This window comes from Sceloporus occidentalis, unplaced genomic scaffold, assembly GCF_023333645.1.
Source record: "Sceloporus occidentalis isolate IW3139 unplaced genomic scaffold, rSceOcc1.0.p SCAF_1, whole genome shotgun sequence".
Taxonomy (NCBI): domain Eukaryota; kingdom Metazoa; phylum Chordata; class Lepidosauria; order Squamata; family Phrynosomatidae; genus Sceloporus; species Sceloporus occidentalis.
Window position 1 is genome coordinate 298,333,497 of NW_028316981.1, and position 26,923 is coordinate 298,360,419.

A 26,923-nucleotide genomic window follows, 5' to 3' on the forward strand; every position below is an offset into this window, starting at 1 on the left:
TGCAAAAGATCTGCCAGACAAGATCTAAACCAGTCAAGAACAGAGTCTGAGAACCCAAGGTCAGAGAGTATGTCAATTAGGAGAAAGTGATCAACGGTGTCAAAGGCTGCAGACAAATTGAGAAGGATGAGAACAGAGTAAAGGCCATTAGCCTTGGCCTGTAAAAGGTCATTCGAGATCTTAGTGAAAGCTGTCTCTGTAGAATGCCTTGGGCGGAAACCAGACTGAAAGGGATCGAGGATGGAGTTGGCTTCAAGAAACTCAAGACAGCGAGAATAAACAACCCGTTCCAAAACCATAGAAAGAAAGGGAAGAAGAGAAATCGGGTGATAGCTAGACAAAGAGGAGGGGTCAAGAGAAGGTTTTTTCAGAATTGGGGAAATGAGAGCATGTTTGAAGTCCGAAGGGAAGGAGCCTGTAGAGAGAGAGAGATTGAAGATATGGAGAAGCGAGGGCAGAAAAGAGGGAGCTATAGAAATTAGAAGACGAGTAGGAATTGGATCAAGAGGACAGGTTGCAGGTTTGGAAGAGTTCAGAAGTGTAGAGAGTTCATCCAAAGAGGCAGGACAAAACACAGAAATTTTTTTAGGCGAGGGCAATATAAGTTTATGAGCAGAAGAAGAATCGGGGGGGGGACTATCTCAGAGCGAATAGTGGTAATCTTAGAGATGAAATAATTAGCAAAGTCATTAGGAGAGAATGATGAAGAGACAGGAGGAGAGGGAGGTTTAAGCAACGTGTTGGAGAATAATTGCTGCGGGCGCCTCTCATTGGCTATCAAGTCTACAGACTTGATACCAGACACCGCTGTGAAGCAGCCTTTGGCAGAGCTGTTCTCCTTTCCGGAATGCACTAAGATTAGTTGGCTCTTGTCAAACATGACACTCACACTGTTTCTGGTTTAATAATTATTTATTGCCAGGACACTCCCTCCTCCACAATGGGAGAAGCCTGCCAGTCTAACCCATTTGTGTGCTTCGCAGAGGCCATGAAGAAGAAGGACAGGTTGTTTACCTGTAACTGTAGTTCTTCGAGTGGTCATCTGTGAATCCACACAAATCCCGCCCATTCTCCCCTCTGTTGTGTCCTTCTCTCTTCCTTGTCTGCTCTTACGGCGGACCTTTTTGGAATTGAGAAAGAGTGCGAAGACCTCCTGCCTATATAGAGGGTGGGCGGAGCTACCGCCAAAAAGTCTTCCCTAGTGATTCCAGTAGCATCTGGAAATGCTGTGCAGGTGCAGAATAACCCATTCGTATGGATTTGCAGATGACCACTCAAAGAACTACAGTTACAGGCAAGCAACCTGTTCTTTCAAGACTTCGCAGCCTTAAAAGTTACAGACATGCTCTTAAACATTTACTAAAATGCAGGAGCTGATACTAGATCCTGCATGCATGGAACCATCTATATAGGCTTCAGTATGATGGAAAACTACCCCCTGCTTTGGTTAGATTTCCAGTCAGTTTTAGTAGGCATAGAACAGATTGTTCCCACTCTTCTCTGAATGCCTTCATGAGCTGCAGTAAGACAGAAAATGTGATTTTTCAAGGAAGGCTGTGAATTGACTGCACAGAGTTTTGTGCATGTCAGTGGGGAAGTTTCAGACCTGTAATGCTTCAGTGGGGACCATCCTTACAAAAATCTGCACTTCAAGTTTGTAGGTATTGCACTATCACTATTGAAATTTTAAAAAAATAATGGTTGATATTCTCTTTGGGTATGATGTACAGACATGATTGGTACACTGAGCTTTTAGTCTGTTCAAATTATCTTAAATTGTTTCAGATTTTAAAAGTGATTTTATTATATGCCACCCTGAGATCCCACAATGCAGGGTGGGATGTAAATATTGAGATAAAATAATTTTTGCATACTGTAATAAGCAGTACATGGGGATGCGGTGGCTCAAGTGGTTAAGACTATTGATTGCAAGATCGGCAGGTTGGCAGTTTGAGGCCCAGGTGCCACATGATGGGGGGGGGGGGTGAGCTCCCATCACTAGTCCCAGCTTCTGCCAACCTAACAGTACAAAAGCATGCAAATGCAAGTAAATAAATAGGTACCACTCCGGTGGGAAGGTAAACAGCATTCTGTTCAATCATGCTGGCCACGTGATTACAGAGTAGTCTCTGACAATGCTGGCTCTTCAGCTTAATAACAGAGATGAACACTGGCCCCTATGGTCGAACACTACTTGACAACCTTGTTCATGGGGAATACCTTTACCTTTAATAAGAAGTCACAGTATACACTGAGGCTGTGTCTGCACTACAGAGTCACCACTTTAAATGCCATGACTCAGTGCTGTGGAATCCTGGGATTTGTAGTGTGTTGTAGCACCAGAGCTATCTGACAGAGAACACTAAACATCTAACAAAACAAATCCCAGAATTCCATAGCATTCAGTAATAGCAGTTAAAGTGGTGTCAAACTGCGTTATTTCTGCAGTTTAGATACAGCCTATGTTACCAACATGGTATTGAGAAATGTTTTTTTAAATGTCTAAACCTTTGTAGTTCAAAGGGCTTATTAGGCAGTTAGAAATTCTGAAATAAAACTTGCATGCCATAAATTTTGAATATAAATTCTAACTGTAGCCTATTCTCTTTTGACAGTATGGAGGAAGCCTGGATACACAAGGGAATAAACTTAGTTATCTTTCAGTTTGGGAATGGTCTGTACAATTTGAACCTGAGGCACAGGCTTTGCTGAATAATCCTCTATATACAGAGAAGCCAAAACTAGATAAAAGTCAGAGGAAAACTACACGACTTAAGGTAATATGTTCAACTTGCATCAAGCCCTCATCCTGATGTTCCTTGGCTTTATGGCCTTATTTCAGAAGAATCACTGAGGTGATGGGAAGAAATGGGATGGAAAGGGGAGAAAAAAAGAGGCCATGAGAAATAGCAATAGCAGCTTCATTTATATACTGCTTCATACTGAACTAAGCAGTCTCTGAGCAGTTTACACCTGTAAGCTAATTGCCCCCAACAAGCTGAATATTCATTTTAGCAACTTCGGAAGGATGCAAGCCTGAGTCGAGCTTGAGCCCTGGCTAGTATTGATCTTTTCCTTCCATAAAAGAATGCAGGCTTACGTCACATCTGACTGGAAATAAGGTCCAGCTGCACCTCCTGCAATATGGTTTGGTTTTGAGAGAATGGCTGCAGTATAGGTATTTAACCACTGCACCACCAGGGCTACTAACACAAAAAGAAGTGGGTTTGGTTCAAATGTTTTCTAACTTGGCTGAAGCCTTACCCACCACTGATATGCAGGCACTGAGAGATTACTCCCCAGGAAAGGCATCCTTGACAGAAAAGCGTACATTTTAGAAGTTTATGTACAACACTGGAGTCTCCAGCAGACATAATGGTTGACAAGTATGATCCACTCTTCACTGGAATTTATGGATTTAAGTGACCATCAAATGACAATATTAAAAGCAAGGTTGAAAACTTCCAATATTTCTGTTTAGGCATTTTATCAATTAAATACTGTGCACAGTTACATACCCATGATCCCAAACATGAAGTTAAAATATCAAGATTGGTCCTACTGCCACAAATAAGGAGTTATTCTTGGAAAGTAAAGATGCCACATCTTAGCGTATATGCCACGTCTTAGCATACCAATTATCTTCATTTGTGTGTGGGTATATATAGAGGGAGAGGGAGGATTGTTCCATTTGCTTGATTCCTGACTTACCATAATAGCTTTATACAGTTACCTGATGACAAAGTAAGCTAGTATCAATATTCAATTATTGAAATTTATGACATTCCTTCCCAGTATTCTGAATTAATTTTGAATACACCAAAACTTTATTCTTTAATAAGGACATAACCAGCTTATAGGGAGTGTGTCCTCATTCTCTGAACAGCATGAAGGAGCAATCCACATACTGTTGAGTTAATCCTACACATGTTGGAGATAGGAATTTCTCAAGAGACTGATATGATGGATAGATTGTTCTTAAACTGACTTGTATCTTTTTGTTAAAGCAGAGCACCTGCTAGTACGTTTTCAACTGTTTTCTTATGTATTTTATTTGTTTTTCATTTTATTTTAGAAGTGCAAGGTAATAGTGAGGCTAAAATAACACGATTATTAAACTGTATTTCATTAGTGTGTATTTGATTTATTTATTACTGTGTATATTTCAAGAATTTATATCCTGCCTTTCTCCCACAGTGGGATTCGAGGAGGGCATTTAAATTCTGCAACTACTTAGTTGCATAGATTCAACTAGATGGTTTCAGTACTTAGTAAAGTTTTTCATAGATAAAAAACTGCATACTATCCTTTGTGTAATAATTTTATAATATTTACCACACATTGCATGGTTTCAACAAAGCAGGGGTGAGAATTGTAGGATGATTCAGATATTGAACTGTGACTCCTAGTAGCTCTAACCAGTATTCACATTGATGAGGAATGCTGGGAATGACATTCTAACAATATCTCAAGGACCATATCATTCCATCCCTGCATTAAAGTTAGTAAGTTGAGTGGTGTTTGAGAATTGTCTTTGTTCTGGATTACACCTATCCAGTTCTTGGTAGCCCCTTTGGTACAGTATGGTTTGAGTCATTTTATAGCTGATTACTTAGCCTGGAAATTAAGTTAGAACTGTGTTCAGACAGTTTCATTTATTTTAAGCATTACTTAAATGATTTTTCTTATTCTTTTTAAAGCATCAGCGGCAGCTTTCTTTGCCACTGACACCAACTAAGCCTCCTCCAAAAAGAGGATTTTTTAAAGAAGAAACAGATCAGTTAATTAAAAACATTCTAGGCAAAAGAATCAGCAGGTTGATAACATCTTCTGATGAACTTACAAGTAACTCCAGAGAGTTCTATGAGAATTGGCATTGTAAAGCAGTTGATCTCCATGGACTACTGCTGCCACGCCTAGAAGGGCCAGAAATAAAAGTGTGGGCACAGAGGTATTTACGTTGGATCCCTGAAGCTCAGCTTCCTGGTGGTGGTACAGTTGCCACTGCAACAAAAATTCTGGATGTGATGGAAGAGGTACAGGGCTTGCAGAAGAAAATGGATGAAAAGCATAGTGAAGTCTCAGACGAAGATACGGAAGCATCTCCCTTCCAGAGAAATCCTGCTCGCTTGTCATCTTTATTTCCATTTGCTTTGCTTCAGAGACTTTCCCTCAAACCTGTTTTGCCTACCAGCTCATGGAAAGACTTGGAAGGTGAAGAAGACTTGGCTAGGCAAGATGATGAGTATGTTGATTTAGGTGATGTTTGACAGGATACTACTTCTCTGAATTGTAGAAATGATAATACTGGCATACACCTATCATAAATGCCTACATTTCTTGGGATGGGTTATCCCTTTTGGCTATATTCTGGTAGACGCTGATTAGTGAAACTTTTAACATAAAATATTCCCTCATTTGAGAACAATAATGTTTTCCAAATAACGTTTGATCATATATTTTAATCTGTTTTTCTGTAACCATTGAGGAAAGTGGGCATGTATTTGTGTTCTGTAAGGGACAGTTAAATTGTGGGTTGGATCCATTTTCTTCCATTTGCCCGGTGCCCCTCTCCAAAACGTGTTCTAGATGGTCACTTTTCTCTGAAAATAGCATGGGAGGTGGTGCAGGGAGTGGAAGGAGGACTCCTCCCTTCCACTTTCTCCTGTTGGCTTCTCTGCTGGATCTTGGTCCCAGAATTCAAAATGGTTCTGTAATATTTGGGAATAGATGTTCAGGCTGTCACAGAAAATATAAGAGCCTTCTTGCTTGAGCATAAAAGGGGTGTTTGGGAAACATCCACCAGAATTGTAAAATGACCCAGAGTCGAATATAAGAATGTCTTATTAGTTGCATCTTAAAATGCACAATTGCACTGTTAAAACCAGATACCATTTTTAAAAATAGACTTAAACGATGAAAGTTTAAGTTCTAGCCTTTTAAACTTAAGCTGGAGGAATGCAAGGTATTTTATGTTTATCATTCATTCTGCATTATAGTACATGGTGGAATCTTAATGAAGCTGTTTTGAGCTCTCTTACGATTTATAATTTACATTCACAGTCTCTTCTTTATCTCACTAATCTGTCTATCTCCACCAAGTCTATTGTGCAGTCTTGATCTGTAAAGTTCTGGTCATTTCTTGCCTAAGAGCAGGAATGAATAGAGCCTAAAGATGCCAGTAAGCCATGGTGTTTTTTCCCCAAATTGTATAATTTGCTGATGCTGATATTCACTTACGCCAGTAGCTTGCACTGAGCCACAAGTCCTTCTGTTAGGAAGGGCAGGTAAAAACCTATATACAGCTATGAAACTGGATTTGTTATCCAGTACTACTGCTTTTTTTATAAACATGGCATTAAAGCTAACTATGAATGTAAGAAGTTTGTGCATTGGATTTGGGTTTTTGGATATTGTCTAAACAGTACCTCAGTTACAAAAGCCATATGGAAATCTTGTCTGCCTGTGCAAAACAGATAACTTTATACTGAGAACAGACTTTGAAAAATAACGAATTAACATACTGAAAGCCAGAAGTTGCCCACAAGATAGAACTGATGAACAAGCCTTTCTTTTTGGAGGGCTGGAACTTAATTGATGTGATAGTATATAGGTGATTACAGTTATGCAGTTCTTAGGCATTGCCTTGAAACTGGCTATCCTTTTTTTATAAGTTGTATTGGCAACTCAGATTAGCCTCTCCACAAAGTATTTCTGCAGGAGTGGGTACCAACTTAGTGTAGACAAATGCCAAATGAAAACCTCCAAATGAAAACCTCCAAAGTTCATGTTGCCTTATGAATCTTGTTATTGTGAGCTTGAGCTTCCAGTATTTTTGAAACACAATAGGACTACTTGTATATCATGTTCTGAAAGCTAATGTTGCACACTTATTCCCTTCAAATGTCTTTAGCATTTATATTATACTTCCTTGCAGTTAGTACATTTTCTGACTGCTTGGAGTATGATTTGAATTCACTTTAAAACACTAACCTTTGAAATGCTTAATTTTCTTAAATTGTTTTCTTTGAAAGCTAAGCGGTTTGTAAATATATTGATCATGGAAATGTATTTATCAATAAGCTGTCAAGTACTGTGTTTTTATAAAAAAAAACTCTCAAATGGATATCTGGAGGGATTTTTCATGATAGCTTATGGAACTGCCTTCTTCTAACAGTAATGGACATGGCATTGAGATGCTCAAAATGCAGCACTGATTGAATATTGGTTTTTCAGTTTTGTGTTATACCTCCCAGTTTTTACACTGAATACAAGCTTAGCTTTAATAGTACTTGAGGAAAATATCTTCCTGTTAATTCTCAACTCTTAGACAAATGTATTTGTTAATAAAATGTACTTTTACTATTTCTAAATTGAAAAAATTGTTTTCATTGGTTTTTGAAAGGTGTCTATACTGGCTCTTGTGATAGCAATAGGAGCAAGAAAATAGGAATGTGTAAAGCTGTCCTCTACCAAACTTAAAACCAGAGCCATCTACTGTCTGTGTCAATGGCGTTTCAAAGTCTCTTTAAAGAAAAAGTGCTACTGGACTTCAGACCCTTGCATATTGCAAAATATGTACTCCACCAATCAGCTGTGGTTTCTCTTTTTTAAATCAGTATCACATTCCATGAACAAACACAGAGATAGCAGTATCTGAGCAAATACTACCAATACAGTGCACCTGCATTATACGCGGGCACGCTATATGCGGACTTGAGCGTATGCACTCAAGCTGCGGGGAGCACGTGGGGTGCAAGGGGCAGTGCATCCCATTGAAATGAATGGGGTGCATGCCACCGCACACACGAGCCCCATTCAAATGAATGGGCTCGAGCATAGGCGAAATTCGCCCTACGTGGGGGATCTGGAACGGATCCCCACATAAGGCAAGGGTCTACTGTATGAACATTTTACCAGAACCTAGCTATTCTTAGGCGTTACGGCATTTTGCATTTAGATGTGTTATGCTGGCTATATGCTGCAATATCCACCAGTGTTTAAAGCAGAGAGAGACAAGTGTTATGGGTCCAAGACCAATTCTGCCTCCTTTTGTGCTCCATCCTTCTGTAGTGTTACTGAAATTTGCTAGCAAAGTTTGGAACCAAAAATCCAGTTTATGACAGATGTTTTGTTTGCTGTAACTCAAGTTTTTCTACTTTGCAGCTCAAATTTGATGGAAAGCACTACTAGCCGTTTAAAGCAAGGATTTTGCTTTCTTTTAATGAAATATTTTTTTATGGAAAATTACCTAATGAACATATTCCTCCCTCTGAAAAAAGCAGTCTGTATCAGAGATGTGGGAGGAAGAGAGGCTAAAGCCATTTTCTGGCCCGTTACAGATGGGCAAAATGTGGTGCGGCGGTACTAGGGTTAGGGAGCGCGCACCATGCCGACGCTCCCTAACCCTAGTACGTCTTCCGTACATCATTTTGATGTGATGGCCGCGCAGCATCCAAATGGCACAGCGCAGATATGACGTCTTCGTGCCGTCTTCACGCTTGTGGCGGCCTAACAGCAGCGCTGGAAGGAGCTCCAAAACAGAGCTTCTTGGGGAGCGCCACATTCCCGCAGCCACCAAATGAAGCCAGGGGAAAGTGGCTCCTTTCTCTCTTGGCAGTGGGATTTTGCCGCTTCTCCCTGGTCCCGAAAAGCCCTGGATTGGGGCCTTTGGGCTGCCGCTGTGGCTGCCCTGGCCCCAATACGTGGTGCAAAGGGGGGCTGGACTGGGGCTTTGCTGCAGGACAGGCGCCTAATCAGCACCAGTTGCCCTTCCAGGCCCTTACCCTTTTTGGCATAGAAATGCAAAGCCAGGTGCTAGTTGGTCATTGGTAGAACTGATGCCAAAGGGGTCATTGTTTGTGCAGACTTAAAGGTAGGTGCACTGTCCCTCCTTGGCTGGTGGAAAAATTCTTGGAGAGGCAGGGTCTAGTGAAAGAGTAGCACCACAGTGGGCATATGGGTTGAAACAGATGGAAGTCTCAGGATCCATGGTTGAGAGACAGGGATCATGTTAAGTGTGCAGGTGATAAGTACTGTGTTTCAAGTGTATGTGTGTGTGTGTGTTTAATATCCTGCTTTTCTCTTGACACAAGATGTAGTGTTGGGAGGGAGGAAAGAAGGTGTAATGCCCTACCAATGACATCTGTGGTCTTAACTGATGCCTTGGCACTTTACTCTTTTGTACATACACTCACATATTTATAGAGATAGTAATGTGCTTAGGTGAATTTTGAGGCAGTAATGAGATACCTCTGTTAGTGTAATCTCAGTCAGAATGAGGTATGGCATTGGGTGGTTGAATACAGGAAAGGCAAGGTAGATACTTACCTTGTGTTTTCATCTGTCAAGATTTAGGTTGCCCTGTCTGTTAGTGCTGCTGTTGAATGGTAGGTCAGTCCACAATACAGCAGTCCATGACTTGTGTATGAAGAGACCTGACACACATTACAGCAATGGTACTCAAACGTTTTGCCCTTGGAACCCCCATTTATATCAACGTGCAGATATCACACACACCCGCCCTCATCATAATATATGAATAAAAATATTTCATTTAGTGTGTCTGTTTCCATTCACGCATTCATGTATATTCATATTTTTACATTTTATAGGGAAGTAACATGGTTCAAATTAGATCAGTTTTATTTATTTATGTAAATCCAAAATTTAACTCAATGCATGTGTACGTTTTAGACATAAAGTTTGGGAAGAGGAGGGATCAGAGCCTGCAGTTCTTGCACATACATTCTTGAGCAACTCTTGTGCCCTGGTACTATTACCTATAAGGATTCCATTCCCTTACAAGGAAATTCATCTGCCTAACCTGGATTTGAACCTCGAACTGGGCCAGCAAGCCAGCACAGGCATGCTGCTGGTCTATTGCTCACCACATTGCCCAGCAGCCTTCCTAGCTAAGGTGGTGTCAGAAGTAGAGATAGAATCCTAGAACTTTGGTTTTGGGGATCTTCAGCATCTGCACCAAGGCATTCTGATGGCATAGGATTTCTGGCTTCCTGGCTATCATGACAGTTATATGGCTGTTTTAGTATGTCACTGCCCTGATGAAGATGGCAGAATATAATGCTAGTCTTGTCCCATTCAGCCGCCTTCTCATGGACAAGGGATTATCCATTTGAGTGTTGGGAGAGAATTTCAACAGTTGTGTTTAAGCTTCCTCGAGTCCCAGACTAGAAAAAGGGACGGGAGAGGGATAACATTACAGTTGTGGAACTGATTGTGAATGCTGATTTTATAACAGCTATTACCTACAGTGTTGAGGGACCTATTATATTGTTTGTAGGCAAAATAAAAAGCATGCTGGTCTTTTTGTTCTCATATAGAGTTTCTCATTGATGGTAAGAAAAAAAATGAATATTCCGTATATCCCTCTGACCAGGGGGAGCAAAAAGACTAATTTAGAAAGTAGACCCTATATGCAGAATTGGGGAGGTGGTTTGGTCAAACATATGTTAAGACTTAGTAGCTCACCTGAGAAACTACATCTGAAATTGATGAAAGCTTTTAACACCTATATATAATAGCCAGCAAACTTTGCACTGATGTGATTACTGGTCTATGTATTTAATCTTAAACCTGGCAGAAGCTCAGTGGTCAAATGTGTATTTACAGTGATGTGGAATGAAATGAATGGGCAGAAAAGCATGGTTATCAAAAGCTGTGAGCCAAAGAAATAGATTCAAGGTGGCATTCCAGGTCAGTCTGGGACTGGTTGAGAATACTCACTGGCTGCAACCATAAGACATTTGCATATTATCCACTGGAACAGAGTAATCTCATCAATGGTAAGCTTACTGCAAATACAAGTTTTAAAATAAAGGATAAAGTAACTGAAAACTTCCTACTGCTGCCTCTTGCAAACACACATTCAGACAGCAAGACAACTCCATCTGTGCCATGCTTATGAAGTCAATGAAACACTGTCTATGGAGACTTTGCCTGCTATCACCACCAAAGCAGAGTAGGAGAAAATCATTGCCTTGAAAGTGGTTTGAAGAGAGAGACTGAGAGAAGTCAACATTGGGGAAGAAATAATTGATCAGCAGTTAAGGGAGTTGCCATGAGGAAATGGCATAAATAGCTGTGAAACTTAATTGTTTAAGAGTAATTTGTGTTCTGGTTTCTAACTTGATTTTTTAAATTGCAATGTGAAAATTTGCATAGTACAGTATAGCTTCAGTTCAGACCCTTTTAAAATGAATGTTCAGTAAAATTTTCATATTTTTTGTAATTAATGGAATATGTTCTATCTTTGGTTGTGGTTTAGACATTATATATTTAACATTTCAAATTGATATCTTGCAAAATGTTTCATTTCAGTATTTGTGCAGCTTTAAACCGTTTAAGAAAATCTTTAATGTCATGCAGCCTATGATTTTTTTTAAAGGCTTATTTTTGCAATGGTAGGCAAAAATTTAGTCAGGAAAAGAAAAAATAAGAATTTTGATGGCAACCTTGCTTATCCCATGTGCATAACATTCTGTCAGATACAAGCATTTCAACACATTGCACAGCATTCAAGCTTTTTAGCAAGATCATTTTTACGGTATGTTGAAATTATTCCTCATTAAATATTTTCAGATGCCATTAAAGTGTCATACTATTTTGAACTATTACCTTGAACAATCTGACAAAGCATTAAGAACTGACTTAAGAATTCATGGTTTTACTGTGGCAGTTAACAGGCTGGTGCATTCAGGATGGCAGACTTTGTGTAGTATGTTTATTGCTATGAGAGAGTGTGCAAGTTTATGTGCGCACCTTCAAGTTGCCTGCCTACATATGGCGACCCCATGAATTTCACAGGGTTTTCTTAGGAATACTCGGGCATTTTTGCTAATTCCTTCCTCTGAAAAATGTAGCCTACAGTGCTTGGTATTCATTGACAATCTCCCATCTAAGTACTAGCCAGGAATGAACCTGCAGAGCTTTCAAGATTAGACCAGTTCTGGTGCCTTTAGGGTATTTAGACCACTATGATAGATGAAGGACAACTAAAATTTAACATATAAGCAACTCAGCACCTTGAGATATCATCCGATTTTATAATGGTGCGATATTCCAAATGCTTATTGTCCTCTCTCATTATAATTACAGTCAGCCCTCTTGGCGCAGTGGTTAAATGCCTGTACTGCAGCCATTCACTCAAGACCACAAGGTTGCGAGTTCAAGACCAGCAAAAGGGCCCAAGCTCGACTCAGGCTTGCATCCTTCCGAGGTCGCTAAAATGAGTACCCAGACTGTTGGGGGCAAATTAGCTTACTTGCTAATTAGCTTACTTGCTGTTCACCGCTATGATCTTTGGAATAGCGGTATATAAATAAAACAAATTATTATTATTATTTGCTGAGGTTAGGGGTGCAGGACCCTGGTGAAAGTGTGGGGGGGGGGGGGGAGGCAAATAAAAACAGACTTTTATTAACCTGAGAGAATACCTCCCAAGGAATCTCTAGGTCCTCCCATGCAACTTTTATAGTCAACTTCTGGAGATTGCGCTGGAGGACCTGGAGATTCCTAGAAAGAACATATTAATCAAACGATGAATAATCAAATCCCCAAAAGCCAAAGCCATAAATGTGAAGGGCCAACTGTACTGTGTACCCATGGCTTGGAATGAAATTCTCTGTGAAAGAAGATAGCACAAATTACTTCTTTCCATGGAGTCTGATGTGCAAAGGCAGGGGCGATGAAGATATTTTGTTGCCTGAGAAGAAACAGCAAACAGCCAGCCCTTGAAATCAAAGTATCCCAAACCAGCCAAGAAAATCCTACAAGTTACTTTTCCTAATAAAAATGCAATTACCATGTTAAATACAAAATCTAAAATATACATCCCAGTGATAACGTTTATGAGGCCATTCAAAAGGCGTTAAGCTAGCTTTTCAAGTTCATTAGCTTTTTTTTTGTTGGGCAATGATAACATTTATATGGGAGAAGAAAAATGACTATGTCACAGTCAAAGTGACATAGTCATTGCTTCAGGTTGGTGTTCAAGATGGTCTCAAGGGTTGATACAGACAGAGTCCACAGCCTTTCTTGATCGTAAATAAATACACTGGTGCCTCGGGTTACGAAATTAATTCGTTCCGCCATTCCTTTCATAACCCGAAAATTTCGTAACCCGAAAAATAATCCGTTAGCACTGGAAAGCCTATAGCTGCACTTTGCAGCATTTGAATTTCGCGCCGAAATGAATTTCGTAACCCGAAAAATATTTCGTAACCCGAAACAGTTTTTGCCAATCCAACTTTTTCGTATCCCGGAAATTTCGTAACCCGATCATTTCGTATCCCGAGGCACCAGTGTATCTTGAAATTGAGGATTTTAATTGTTTTAAATTTTTATGGTGAAGTTTTGTTCTTTGGATGTTTTTATCTTGTAAGCTGCCTTCAAGGAGAAAAGCGGCATAGAAATTAAGTAAGTAAATAAATAAATGAAGGAACTGAGGACAAAAGGCAGTAAATGCCAGGTAATGAGTTTGGTTCTTTTAACAGCAACAATGTAACTATCTTTGGCCTGGTACAGATGGGCAGGAAGGGACAGCAAGACACCACCCCTTTTTACCCTGGATCGTTCTCACGGCAACCGCATGGGCACAGCAATCCACCCCAAAAAGGAGCTGCCAAGACGCCATTAGCACCCTGGAGTGGCGCAGTGACATCTCTTGTGCACCCACCCATTTAGAGGCAGTGCATGAGGCACATCATCGGTGTGCGCATGTCCAAAATGGTTCTGGAAGAGCGCGGAGCGTGCAGACACTCCGTGCTCCCCAGCCCTAATTTTGGCCCCAGGCCGCCACAAAGTGGTGGTCTGTACTGGGCCTTTGGGATCCAGGTAATCTCTGCCCTGTCTCTTTTATAGACAAAAAACTATGGGTTTCTGAAGAAGAATCTTGTGTTGTCATGTTTGGAGAAAATGTCAGGTACTGTAACAGGGAAAACTCACCAGTGATAGACTGAGTCAGACTGTTTTACATTGATTGGGGGTATATATCTTGGAGAGCAAGTCCCAATCCTTTTCCTCCCTCTAGTTTAGGGTTCCCCTGTTGCAGCTAAATTCAATATCTTCAGAAAATATGGTTAGAAAACATATTTTGGGAAGCCATTAGCCATGCAGCTAAATACAGTGGGCCATTGGTATCCAATGAGGTTTGGCTCCAGGAACTCTTTTGGATAGCAAAATCTGGATCCTGAAGTGCCATTATATACAATAGAGTAGTAAAATTGTGTCCCTTATATAAAATACCGAAATCAAGGTTTACTTTTATTATTTTTAAAAAAATTCAAGCCATGGATAGTAAGTGTAGAATCCATGGATATGGAGGGCCAACTGTACAAAAAAAGAATTACTAAAAAAAAGTTGCCGTTTCTGGCACCCAAAATGTCATCTAAGGCAGTTGTTTCATCCTGGCTAAGGGGGAGATACACTTAAACCTCATTCAGGGTAATGACACTGTCCTGTGGCCTGTGCACCCATATGTATTTCTCTATGGAGTGAGCAAAAAAATTTCCCTTCAGATGCAGCAGAGACGTTGAAGGAAGCAGGAGAAACAAACCAGTCATGCTTCCTTTTTTTGCTTTCTTAGGATTTGTGGACAGGTAAGGGTGGGGAATCTACTTGAAGCCTTGGAGACTCTTGATGACAGAAGTTCATCAGAGCACAGTCCTCACTTGAAGGGCAGCAAGTTTTTTCTTTGGCCATAGTGCTTGCACAGCCATCATTTACTATGTTCTCACACCCATCCTCTTTTTTGGCTTGTAACCACATCCTGCTGGGTCGTCTCACTCCAGGTGCATTGGAGGGCACACAGCCAATATAAAATTGGCTCCCTTGGAATTGGAGAATTATATCTTCTAAGGCAAGAGAAATAATAAAGAAACCCCTAGTTTTCTACTGAACAGCTTTTTCCTAGAGTCACTACAGTTATAAGTCTTGAAAGAAAAAATAGCTTTTCTTTGCACTCTGAAAGAGAAGTAGTTTTTATTATCAGTACAGTAATTTTCTGCCACATGCTCAAAGCTTAGAAAAGGTACAATTCTGAGCTACAACTGTGACTGATTCACTTTCCAGGCTGGCCCTGCAGTTCCAGCCCTTGGCCTCCTGTCATTCACATTGCCCCTTTCCCCCTCTTAATCCCTTCCTGGATTGGGTACAATCAACCCTTCATATCCATGGATTCTGCATCCATGGATTCAGCTGCCTGTATCTTGAAAATATCGCCCCCCCCAAAAAAAATTCCAAAATACAAACTTTGAGTTTATCTTTTTATACGAGAGCCACCATTTTACTATGCCATTTGATATAATGGAATTTGAGCATCCAAGGTCTTTGTATCCACAGGGATCCAGGAACCAAACCTCAGTAGATACCAAGGGCCCATGCCTCAAAGTGATCCCCTGTATGGACCAGTGGCTTTGCTGTTTTGGTAGGTTGCTGTCGTAAGCATGACCAGGCCATCCACCAACGGCAGGGACAGTTGCAAAAGAAGAACAAATAAGTGGAAAGTTTATTAAGAGACGTTCTGTTCACATATTAAACCCTGAATTATCCACAGCTCCCCAAAACTATAGTCATTCTTTCCTCTAGCTGTCTATTCTATTACAATCTTTTCCCTATCTCTACACCATCACTTTCCTATTTGCGCCTGACATAGGCAAGCCTCAATTTTGCATCCTTTCTCCACCGCAGGCCCCCTCCCCTTCACTGCATTCCCTGAGTTATGAGTGGCTCCAACCAGGCTTGCCCAGCTCCTCTCTTCACATCTATATATCCCAGAACTTCCCAGCCAGTATGGCTACTGGCCATGCCCCTTACTGAAGGAGCATCATTAGGGGTGCATGGGATGCAGACCACATCAGGTGACATCCTAAAATGGGGTGACGCCACTGCTACCCAAACATTTGTCTTTTGGCAGAGTCCGGCTGTGGTGGTCACCTATGTCCCTTTAAAACACTTAAGAGATGGTGTGACTGATGTGAGGCTCAGTGGAAGGAGAAAGGAGAGACCCCCGTGTTTTTTTTAATTTTAAATTTATTTTTTTAAATACATTTATTTAAAAAAATAATTTATTTAAAACTAAATTTTAATGTTACTCACATGAAACAATGTACAGTACATGTAAAATACATTTTGGCTGTGTGTATGATACTGTAATTCAAAGGTATTAATTATTTTAATTTTTCTAGTTGTTTGACACAACTGTTACCATCACACTCAGTGATATATGGGAATTCATAAATAATGAATAACATTAGTACCAAAAACTTCGGCGGGTTACAGACCGCCCATTTGGGGTGGGCTGTACCCGCCCCTTTCCCCGGTGTATCGGGGCCTCAGTGGTTAGAACGGCAGCCGCTGAGGCCCCGATCCGCCGCTTTTCAGGCTGCAGGGAAGCAGCAAAACACCGCTTCCCCGCAGCCTGAAAAGGGGTGTCCCTGGTGCTTCAAGCCCCAAGGACACCCCACGGCGGCAGGGAGGAGGAGAAAGGGGCCGCTTGGCCCCTTTCTCCTTTGGTCCGCTGGGCGCAGCCGTGTGAAGGCTGTGCCCAGCGGACCAAACCAGGAAGGAGCTCCGAAATGGAGCTCCTTCCTGCTCCGCGCTAAGGGCGCACCATGCGCCCTGGCGTGGAGCGAGGATGTCACTTCTGCACCGCCCTGTATAGAGGCGGCGCGGTCGTGACGTCCTCGTGGCGGCGGCCGTGTGGAACGGCCGCCGCCATTTTGTGCGTGCGGAGCGCACACTAGGGTTAGGGGGTGTGGAAGCACCGCCCCTTTCTAACCCTAGTGCGCGCTCTGCGCGTACTAAAGTGCCCGTTTGTAACGGGCCTTCATTAAGGATTCTGCATGTTGTGGTACAAGAGGAGGTCAATGGGGGGGGGGGAATGACACCATGAGTTAGTGGCCCAGGCGATACCAACCCTAGTGATGCCACTCTGTTTTACTGCATTGTGGAAAAGGGTGATAAAAATGTATAGACCCAGGTCTTCTAGTTGTTGTGTGCCTTCAAATTGTTTTTTGAGTTATAGTGAACCTATCATGGTGTTTTCTGGGGCTAAGAGTGAGTTTCCATGACTTAGCGGAGAATTGACCCCTGATCTCCAGAGTCATAGTCCAACACTCAGACCACTACACCATGCTGGCTTGAGTCACTCCTTAGACAACAACTTGAGGATATAACACTACTAGGCCAGCTGCAAGGGCCTGATGGAAGTATTAGGACAGTGTGTTTTTGGACTGCAGAAGAATCTTCATGAACCTGTCATCCATGTAATGTTAAAAAATAACGATACAGCCACACTTTTCTTTTGCAGAGTGGTTGTATCATCAGATGGCACTGATGAGATTTGTTACCTGTAGGGGTTCTTTTTTCTATTTTGTTTTGTTCCATAAGAGTATATGATGCTTCTACCTTTCAACATCCTAAGCAACCATCTTATGTAAGGCCCACAAACATCTTTGGACAGAATATGCTCTGGCAGCCAAGTTGTGTGGCCCCTGGGGAACACAAATACAGGGTGCACTGTGCATGCTAAATGTAACACACCCACACAGTATATAAAATCTGCTTACATTGCTATATTGGATTTGGGGTGGGGGTGGGGTGGGGGTAGGTTGTTAATCTTTGGTGTTTTTCAGGACATTATTTTCCAACAGAGAAGTTGGTGTGTTGAGTGTGTGTGTGCCCTATACTAAAAGTGATAATATTTTGGCATAGTGCTGGAGTGAGGCATCCAATATTCATGCAGTGCACAAATGAGCTACTTTATCACAGGTATATCTGTCTTGGAAGTGGATACTTTACTAACTTCAAAGGGCAAACTGTATTTGATGTGGAGTCACTTTGATCTATGCAGTGTGTAAAGGAGACTTTTTAAAGTGCGTGCAAATTCTGTTTGTCCAGCAACTGCTGCTAATCATATTGGCGCGTTACAGACGGCCCAGAAGGGGCAGTCTCGCGCCACCGCTGGTTGCAGTGTCCGGGAACCACAGCAGCCAAATGGCGCAGTTCCTGTACGCTGCAAAGAAGGAGCGCGATTTTCGCGCTCCTTTCTGCGGCCCGCAAGAGACGCCGCAAGTGCCAAACCACGCACTCGCTGTGCCACTTCCACTGTGCGACTTGCGGATGCAGAGCATCCGCTACAACAAAATGGCAGCGCCCCTCTGTATGAGGCGGTGCCATTTTGACGTAACCATTACGCGCAAGGGGCAAGGCGCATCAGGAAGCGCCGCCCGTCGTGCGTAATGACGATGCGTAATGACGATGCGTAATGACGATGCGATGACGGCACCTCATGGTGCCATTAATTGTAATTGTAATTGTAATGCGCCATTAATTGGAATTAAAGCCAGACTGTGCTAGTTGGTCGAACAGTGTTCAGATTTTCTTGGAAATGGGTGCATGGCTAAATGCGGTGTCATTTCTCACCCCAATGGCTTGGTACAGCTGAATGGAAACCTATTTAAATGTTAACCCTAAAGGCAAGTCCCCTCCTCTCATTATAGGATTATAGATGCTATTTTGTATCCCAGCTGGTGGCACTGTAATTTCAGAGCATTATTTAAAGTGCTGTTTCACAGGTATGACTGGTGCAAAATTACATTTAAAGCTTTAAACTGAAATCAGCTGGAGTTATGTATTGCTTTAGTGTACGAGGGGTTTTTTTTAATTCTGTTTTAGTGTACTGAGAGGGTTATGGAGCAATCCTTTACCTGGAAGGTACTCAGTCCTCAAGAGAACTTAGGATCCCCTTCTCAACATGAAATGTTAATAGAGAAAAGACTGAGTAGGGTCCTGTTGTGTATTCTGCTTAGATGTGACTGTACAGCCCATCTAGTCAAACAAATCATGACATTAAGCACAACTTCCAGAAAAGCAAATGTCCCCCTTGTCTATTCTGATTGGAAAAACAGTGAACAAGGAGGGAGTGATGAACTTTTTCCTTTCTTGCCATAGTCACTTGGAAAATCCCCTACCCCTACCACTGGGGAAATAGTCTAACTGGTTTCTATGGGATCTTTCTGGGAGTTTCTGTGATTAAAATGGGATGATGATGAGGAGGAGGTTGCACCAGCTGTTTTTTTTAAAAAAAATAAAGTATGGATATTGTTTGTAAAGCTGCATTTAGTATTGCAGCTAGTTTGACCCTAGCTAATAATAATTTAGGCTAATTGTAGTCAAACATCAAGCGTTTCTCCCAAAAGTTTAATATCAAATAACAGAATACACACACACACAGTGTCTAGCTTTGTATTCATTGCTGTCTCTACCTCATTGTTCCATATCTGTAAAACAAATATTATGCTAGCTTGTTTCAAAAGGATGGGAATAGCTGTGATGCTCAGATAAAGATCTGTACCAGTATATTTTTGATCTCCAAGTATGCTGTCCCTGGGGTCCAGTAAAGGGCTTGGCTGTACCTTCAGAGCCAAAATTTTGTATTTCTTTTAGGCTAAAGGTGGAGATTGCAGAAACACCCAGACACACCTGCAAAATGAGCTCCCTTACAGCAAGAAACTAAGGTGGGTCAAGAATTAAGCATGTGACTTTTTTTGGAATGGCCTCAGCTGCCTTCTCTGAACAACTAGAAGGATTTAAGCTAGTTTGGGAGCACAGAGCAGCCTGTGTGATGCACAGCTCTATTCCTTCAATATCTAGTTGCCACTCACCGGTCTACCTGGCAACTGTTTATTCCCCAGACATTGTAGTGCACCAGCAGTGGTGTATGTATGTGCCTGTGGTTGGCACCAGCCTTGACTGGTCAAACACTTATGCCTTTTCTCATCAGGCTACAGTAGTCCATGCACTGTTAACTTCCTAGTTAGAGTACTGCAGTGTACTTTACATGGGTCTACCATTGATAAGAGCCAGCCTGGCGTAGTGGTTTGAGCGTTGGACTATAACTCAAGAGACCAGAGTTCGATTCCCTGCTTGGCCATGAAACCCACTGGATGGCCTTGGTCAAGTCGTGTGCTCTCAGCCTCAGAGGAAGGCCATGGCAAACCTCCTCTGAACAAATCTTGCCAAGAAAACCCCATGATATGTTCACCTTAGGGTCGCCATAAGCTGGAAACAACTTGAAGGCACACAACAATAACGACAACCCATGAAGATGACTCAGAAACTGTGGCTTATTGTGTACCAACTAAATTGTTGGCCAGAACATCTCAGAAGCTGTAAAGCAATATTTGTCCTGGCTAGGGTTGCCATAAGTCAGGACCTCCAAACCGGGACAAATGTAGGACAAATGCAGGACAACATTTTCAAATGTAGGACACATTTTTAAAAATGGAGGACACGCGAAAAAATTGAGGCTTTTTTAGAAATGTTAATATAAATGCATGTTTCTTAGGTATGATCAAAATGGAGGACATTTTGACATTATTTGTAGACAGATTGCAGAAATGTACTTCCCTTTCTGGCCACCCCCCTCCCCTCATTCCAAACAGCACATTTGGACATTGAACATGGCTTTATTTTAACATTGCCTCTTGCATATTTCAGAGGCTTATTCCACAACCAAACCCTTTGGGTTTAACACTGAACATGGGTTAACATGGCTATGCATATAGAACATGGTTAAACAAAAAGTGGATTTGCCCTCGGTTTCAGGTGTCTCACCAAGTATACTTCTCAGAAGTGTGTACTTGGCCAAGGGACTTTGGTTTTTCTTCATTTTGACTTGTTTTGTCTGTATTCCTCCCCACTAAATAAAGAAGACATGAAATGGAGTTAATGGGTACAAGTTGTTAAACAAAAAAGTCTTGTCAGACTCTGTAGGCAAGAAGTGCACCATGTTAAGAACTGCATTAAGCACACTTAGGCTGCTGCCACACTGCTTTCACTCTCATCACTCCATCCTATGGAATCCTGGGATTTGTAGTTTGTTGTGGTGCCAAGGCTGGGCTTTGAAATCTCAGGCATAAGAGAGGCAAAAGGCTTGGGCTGCATCTACACTGGAAAAATAATCTGGTTTGAGACCACTTTAACTGTCTTGGCTGAATGCTATGGAATTCTGGGAATGGTGGTCTGTTCCAGCACCACAGCAGAATGGCAGTTAACCCCTGGAAAGCTATCTGACCAAGGTGACCAATGCCCTCACCCCAAAATGTAGGGCACCCAAGCAAAAAAATGTAGGACATGGCCAAAAATAAAACCTAAAAACACCCATGTACTTATAAATCCATGCTTCTTAGCCATGATCCAAATGGAGGACCTTTTGAAATTTGACAGAAGAGGACGTGTCCTGGAAAAGGAGGAGGATGCCTGGTCACCTGGTCTCTGGTCCAAAACACACTGCAGAAATAAAACAATGCTGGACTGAAATGCCCAGAGTTCCTCACCAAAGCTGCATCCACACTGAGGAAATAAGAGTGATTAAACAGTTCGAGAGTGATTAAACTGTCCTGGGTTAGTGCTGGGGAATGCTGGGAATTGTAGTACATTGTGGCCCCAGAGCTATCTCTGACAGGGAGTCCCATAACCCTCCAAACTTAGTTGAACTGCAGTGCCCAGAATTCCTCCCCAGGTGCATCCACACTGAGGAAATGGTCCAGTTTGAGACTGCTCAGTGCTGGGGAATCCTGGGAATTGTAGTCTATTGTGGCCTCAGAGCCATCACTGACAGAGAAGTCTCAATGTCTCCCAAACACTAGCATTCCCAGGATTATTATTCCTGCAGTGTGTGAGAGAGATATAAAAGCTAGGGACTGGATTCATTTGGAGGATCTCTGTGTCCAAAACACACTGCTTGGACTGCCAGGGCTCAGTGCTATGGAATCCTGGGAATTGTAGTTTATTGTGGCACCAGAGCTCTCTGACAGAGAAGGCCAAATGCCTCACAGACCCCAGAATTCCAGAGCATTGAGCTTTGGCAGTTAAAGGGGTCTCAAAGTGCAGAGGGGGGGAGAGAGAAAAGCCAGGGAGTGTGAATGAGCTCTGAGAGGAGGAGGAGGAGGAGGAGGAGGAGGGAGGGAGGGAGCCAAGGGAAGTGCCAGGACCATCCGGAGGAGCCCCTGCTTTTCCTCATCATCGCAGCCTCCTCTCTTCCACCGCAGACTGCTGGCAAGAGGCTCTGCCCCCAGGCAACGCCTCCTCTGTGGACCATTCAGCCTCCTTTTGTCAAGAGAGCTCTGGTGCCACAAGAAACTACAATTCCCAGAATCCCATAGCACTGAGACATGGATGTTTAAGGGGGGAGTCAAACTATTTCTGCAGCCTTTTGCTACCCTAAAGCTACCCCTATTTACAAGCAAGGCAAAATCTCTTCCTTCACCAAGCCATTGAAAACCAACCCAAGGGGAGGGCCGATTGCTTCTTTCCCATTGGTCAGCTTCGGGAGAAATTTGCATATTACAAGTAAAGGTGTTTAGGGCCTCAAAAACGACCCTGTGATAAAGAATTACAAGAATACTGACGCAGTAGACATTTAAAAGATGAGGCATTTAGACTCCCAGTGAAACATGAACGATTTATGGCTTTTTTTTTCTTTTCTCACTGTAACCTGGAAAGAAAGGCCTCTTGCAGGGCATATATACCAACGTGGGCGGGCAAAAGCGCTGAGTGGCAGATGTCCTGAAGACCTGCTCTCTAGGCTACGCCAGTGCGCCATAGTCCTGGCTCCCAATGGAATTCTGGGTTGAATTAAAGATGCTAGTAGTGACTGAACTTGGGACCTTGGTACTTGAAGGAGTATTTCCCTATATACTTTTACCTAAGGACTGTGGTCTCTTTGTGCCCACCAGTGGAGGCAATGTCCTGTGAGAGATGGCCTTCTGTGTTAGGGTGACCCAGTTAAGGAATACCCTCCTCTTAGAGTCATGTCTTTTTACTAAAGCCCTGTGGCCCTAATTAATTTTATTCTGTACATATACACTGTTTTAAATTACCTTAACCTGTTTGAACTGTTTTTAAACATGTTTTAAATTTTTAAATTGTTTAATATAATTTTGGTCTGTTTAAATTATTTTTTTACTGTCTTTTAACCGTTTAACTTTGATTAAAACAGTTTTCTTTTACATCAGCCCAAGTCTGCTTGCTGTGTCATGCAATATAAATGTTTTAGTAAACAAAATAAAAGAGCAGAATAGCACATGTGCATTGCTTGCTGGAAGGTAGCAGCCTAGACTGTCTGCGTCTCTGCCAGTTCACTTGGTCAGGCATCTTTGCTCAGTGATGCATTACAAGAAGGTGGCCATGTGAAGCAAGCAGTCCAGATTGGGAGAAGGAAGAATGAGAATGAGAACAGCTTGGAGGCAATTCAGTTGAGAAAGGACTTCTGCCACAACATCAGCAGTCTCATGAAGCTGCTTCCCTCCTTGTGATGTGTCCAGCCCATGATTTCCACTACTGACTTTAGTTCTGCAGAGTGGACAGAAATGAGCTGTTTTGGTCTTTCTGGACACTGGTAGCTGGACAGCAGGGAGGGTTAATGTGGTATAGTGGTTACAATGCTGGACTGGAACTTGGGAGATCTAGGTACTACTTCCTACAGACCTATGCAACTCATTTGGTGACCTTGGAATTGTAACTTCCTTCCAGTCTGACCTTCTTCACAGGATTATTATTAGGAAGTAGGGAGAGGAGGAGAGCCACATTCATCAATGGAGAACAATCAGAATACAGACATAACGGATAAATTATATCTTTTCCAAGAACATGCTCCCTTAACAGTTGGAAATACACATTAGACAATACTTATCTTCTAAATACTGGGACAGTGCATGGTATGAACTCTGAAGAAGTAGGAGATGTTCTCCCAGTGCTATATTTGATTTACTCCTAGGGTAGTGTACACACTGCTACAGCACTTTGAGCCTCAGTCATGAGCACGCTAGGTGATTTTGAACAAGCTTACAATATTAAATCAGCATCAGCCTCCAGGTGCAACATGGGGGAATAAGGCTGTACCCTAAAGCAGGGGTAGGCAACCTGCGGCCCGTGGGCCGGATGCGGCCTGGCGAGGCCTTGGGACCGGCCCCAGCCCGGTCCTGCTGCCGATTGCAGCCGGGGCCTTTGGCCTCTCACGCACAGGGGCAAGGGGGGCAATTGTCTATAGACGCCTCAGAAACATGCATTTATATTAACATTTTTTAAAAAAATCAGCATTTTTTTTTGCGTGTCCTCCACTTTTTTTAAAAAAAGTGTCCACCATTTGAAAATGTTGTCCTACATTTGTCCCGGTTTATTTATTTATTTAAATTTTTTAAAAAAATATTTAATTATTTATTTTTTGGCTTCGGCCCCCCAGTTGTCTGAGGGACAGCAACCCGGCCCACGGCTCAAAAAGGCTGCCTACCCCTGCCCTAAAGGCACCAGATCCTGTCTGATCTTGGAAACTAAGCAGGGTAAGCAGTGGGTGGCTAGTACTTGGATGAGAGACTGCTAATGAATACTGGTGCTGTAGTCTAGTTTTCAGAGGAAAGAACTGGTAAAACCACCTCTTGAGTACTCCTTGCCTAAGAAAACCCTGTGAAATCACAGGGCTGCCATAACTTGACAGGCTACTTTGGTGATACATACATGTACACATTACAAATGGATTTTAAGAATTACTGAAGTAAGTATGGAATGTATTTGAAATGTGTTCCGTAAAATGCCAGGCATTAAGTGCTTTGTTGTTGACATCTTAAAATGGGCATATTGCCTGTAAAGAGTAGGAGAGTACCTTTCAATATTTTGTGCATCAAGCATTATATTCTCCTGTTTCTGTGACTCTTAATTGTGCACTTTCCTTTGAAATCATGCTAATGCATACTGATTAATATATAATTGTGTTTTCTTTTGACTGTCACTGTGCCTACGCAGATGAAATAAATGTATGACAAGCATAGAAATGTGTTTATTCTGCATAAAACTGCCTCTTCAACATCACTATTTTCTGGTTAGACAAAAAAAGAGAGGCTCTAATCACTCTATTTGTAAGCTTATGGCTTTACAGAAATATTGTGGTTGTAAAAACTGTCCTTAAGAATGTCAAATCATGCTTTATGCACTTTAATGGAAGACACAGAATCATACACTTGGAAGAGACCACATGGGCCATCCGGCCCAACCCCCTGCCATGGAGGAAATCTCAATCAAAGCATCCCCAACACATGGCCATCCAGCCTCTGTTTAAAGACCTCTAAGGAAGGAGACTCCACTACACTCCGAGGGAGTTTGTTCCGCAGTCAAACAGCCCTTACTGTCAGGAAGTTCTTCCTAATGTTGAGGTGGAATCTCTTTACCTGGAGCTTGCATCCATTGCTCTGGGTCCTAGTCTCTGCAGCAGCAGAAAACAAGCTTGCTCCCTCCTCAATGTATTCAAGTATTTAAACAGGGCTATCATATCACCTTTTAACCTTCTCTTCTCCAGGCTCAACATCCCCAGCTCCCTAAGACGTTCCTCATAGCGCATGGTTTCCAGACCTTTCACCATTTTAGTCGCTCTCCTTTGGAGACACTCCAGTTTCTCAACATCCTTTTTAAATACAGCACTGAATGCTGTATTTTGGCACAATACTTACATTCACATTTTTAAATTATATTTCTATTATAAGAGTTTAAGGGACAGTCCACCTATGCAAATATGAAAGTCAGCTTGCAATGAGTATACATATTCAGAAGGGGTTTTCAGCCAAGGATAGTTCTCTAAGGCATAACAGTGTGTATTTAGGTGATCCTAAAGTGAAGTGGTAGTCATTTCTACCTAACAATTTATGTGAAAGCCACTGTACGATTTCTGTTGCTAATATTAAATGGCACCACCAATCTCTATAGCAGAGGTATGAAACCTTTGCCTGTCGTGTTCTTTATTTCATCTCCTAAAACTTTGGCCAGCAAAGAGAACAACAACAAAGTTTATTTATATCTTCTCACCTCTCCCAATTAGATCAAACAATAATGGATTAGAAGAGTTGTCAGCAACATCTGGAAGCCCCAAGGTTCAATAATTGTGCCTTATAGCAAAGCTGTTGGGCCTCAAAATTTGAGATTTCTGTCATAAAGTAGTAGCTTATTTTCTATGGCATATATAGCAGAGTGCCTGAGAATGTGTTCCCTTTCCTCGCCAGCTTCAATCTGTAGGCATTGAGACTGGATGGGAGAGAGGAGCTTTTTATTCCTGTTAAAGGATCCCTGGCACCACTTTCTATAGCTTAAGCAATGTATCCCTACACAGTGTGTCTATGAGGTCACAATACGATGAAATGAGGTCATAATATATAGACATCATGTCACTCACTGTATTCTGACCCAAAGCAGAAAAGGAGGTAATGGTGTTCAACTGCAACCATATTGAGTGAGGAATTGCTGTTACATGTGGAACAGTCTAACAAAAGGGTGCTCATAACTCTCTCCACTCAAAGACCACTTCACATTATGCAAGGATCATAGAATCATGCCAGCTAATTAAAATTAAAATAGAAAACAATTTTATATATTGCTTTAAGCAGTGCATGCCAAAAGAGGATTTAGCCTATTAAAGGATATGCCTGAATATAAGCTAGAAAGGCAGATTATTTGGAGATCATCAGATGGGAAGGGGGGGGGAGGATGGCAGTGAAGCGGATTGCTCCCATCCTTATCACTTGAAAGAGTATCACACACATCACACTGATCCTGTCATTATCCTGTCACTGAAGAGGAATTGTCCTGTCACTTTTGAATAATGGAAACTTACGTTAATGAAAGATGACAGGACAATTCACTGACGGGATAAGCGCAACACCATCTGATAGTCTTTCGCATGATCATGGACAATTACACTTCAGTGATGGGATAATGACCAGATAGGCACAAAGCTGTATGATAATATTCATGCGATAGCATGATAAGGACGGGAAAAGGATGTCCTTTTCCCTATATCATAATCCCCTTAGACTGAATCGATTGTTCTGGACAAGTCTGCTATTAATAAAATAAACAT

The 26,923-nt window shown here is 41.9% G+C and overlaps 1 protein-coding gene across 4 annotated transcripts in view; it reads left to right on the forward strand.

Moving 5' to 3' along the window:
- MTMR12 (myotubularin related protein 12) overlaps positions 1 to 7,357 on the forward strand; it is a 43,944-nt gene extending 36,587 nt beyond the window's left edge. For all 4 annotated transcript variants that reach the window (XM_089496891.1, XM_089496908.1, XM_089496897.1 and 1 more), the window contains 2 exons: positions 2,616 to 2,777; positions 4,701 to 7,357. In XM_089496891.1, coding sequence (XP_089353017.1) covers positions 2,616 to 2,777; positions 4,701 to 5,270 — 732 coding nt within the window. In that variant the 3' untranslated portion in view covers positions 5,271 to 7,357. The remainder of the gene's footprint in view (positions 1 to 2,615; positions 2,778 to 4,700) is intronic.
- Positions 7,358 to 26,923: the final 19,566 nt, after the last annotated feature.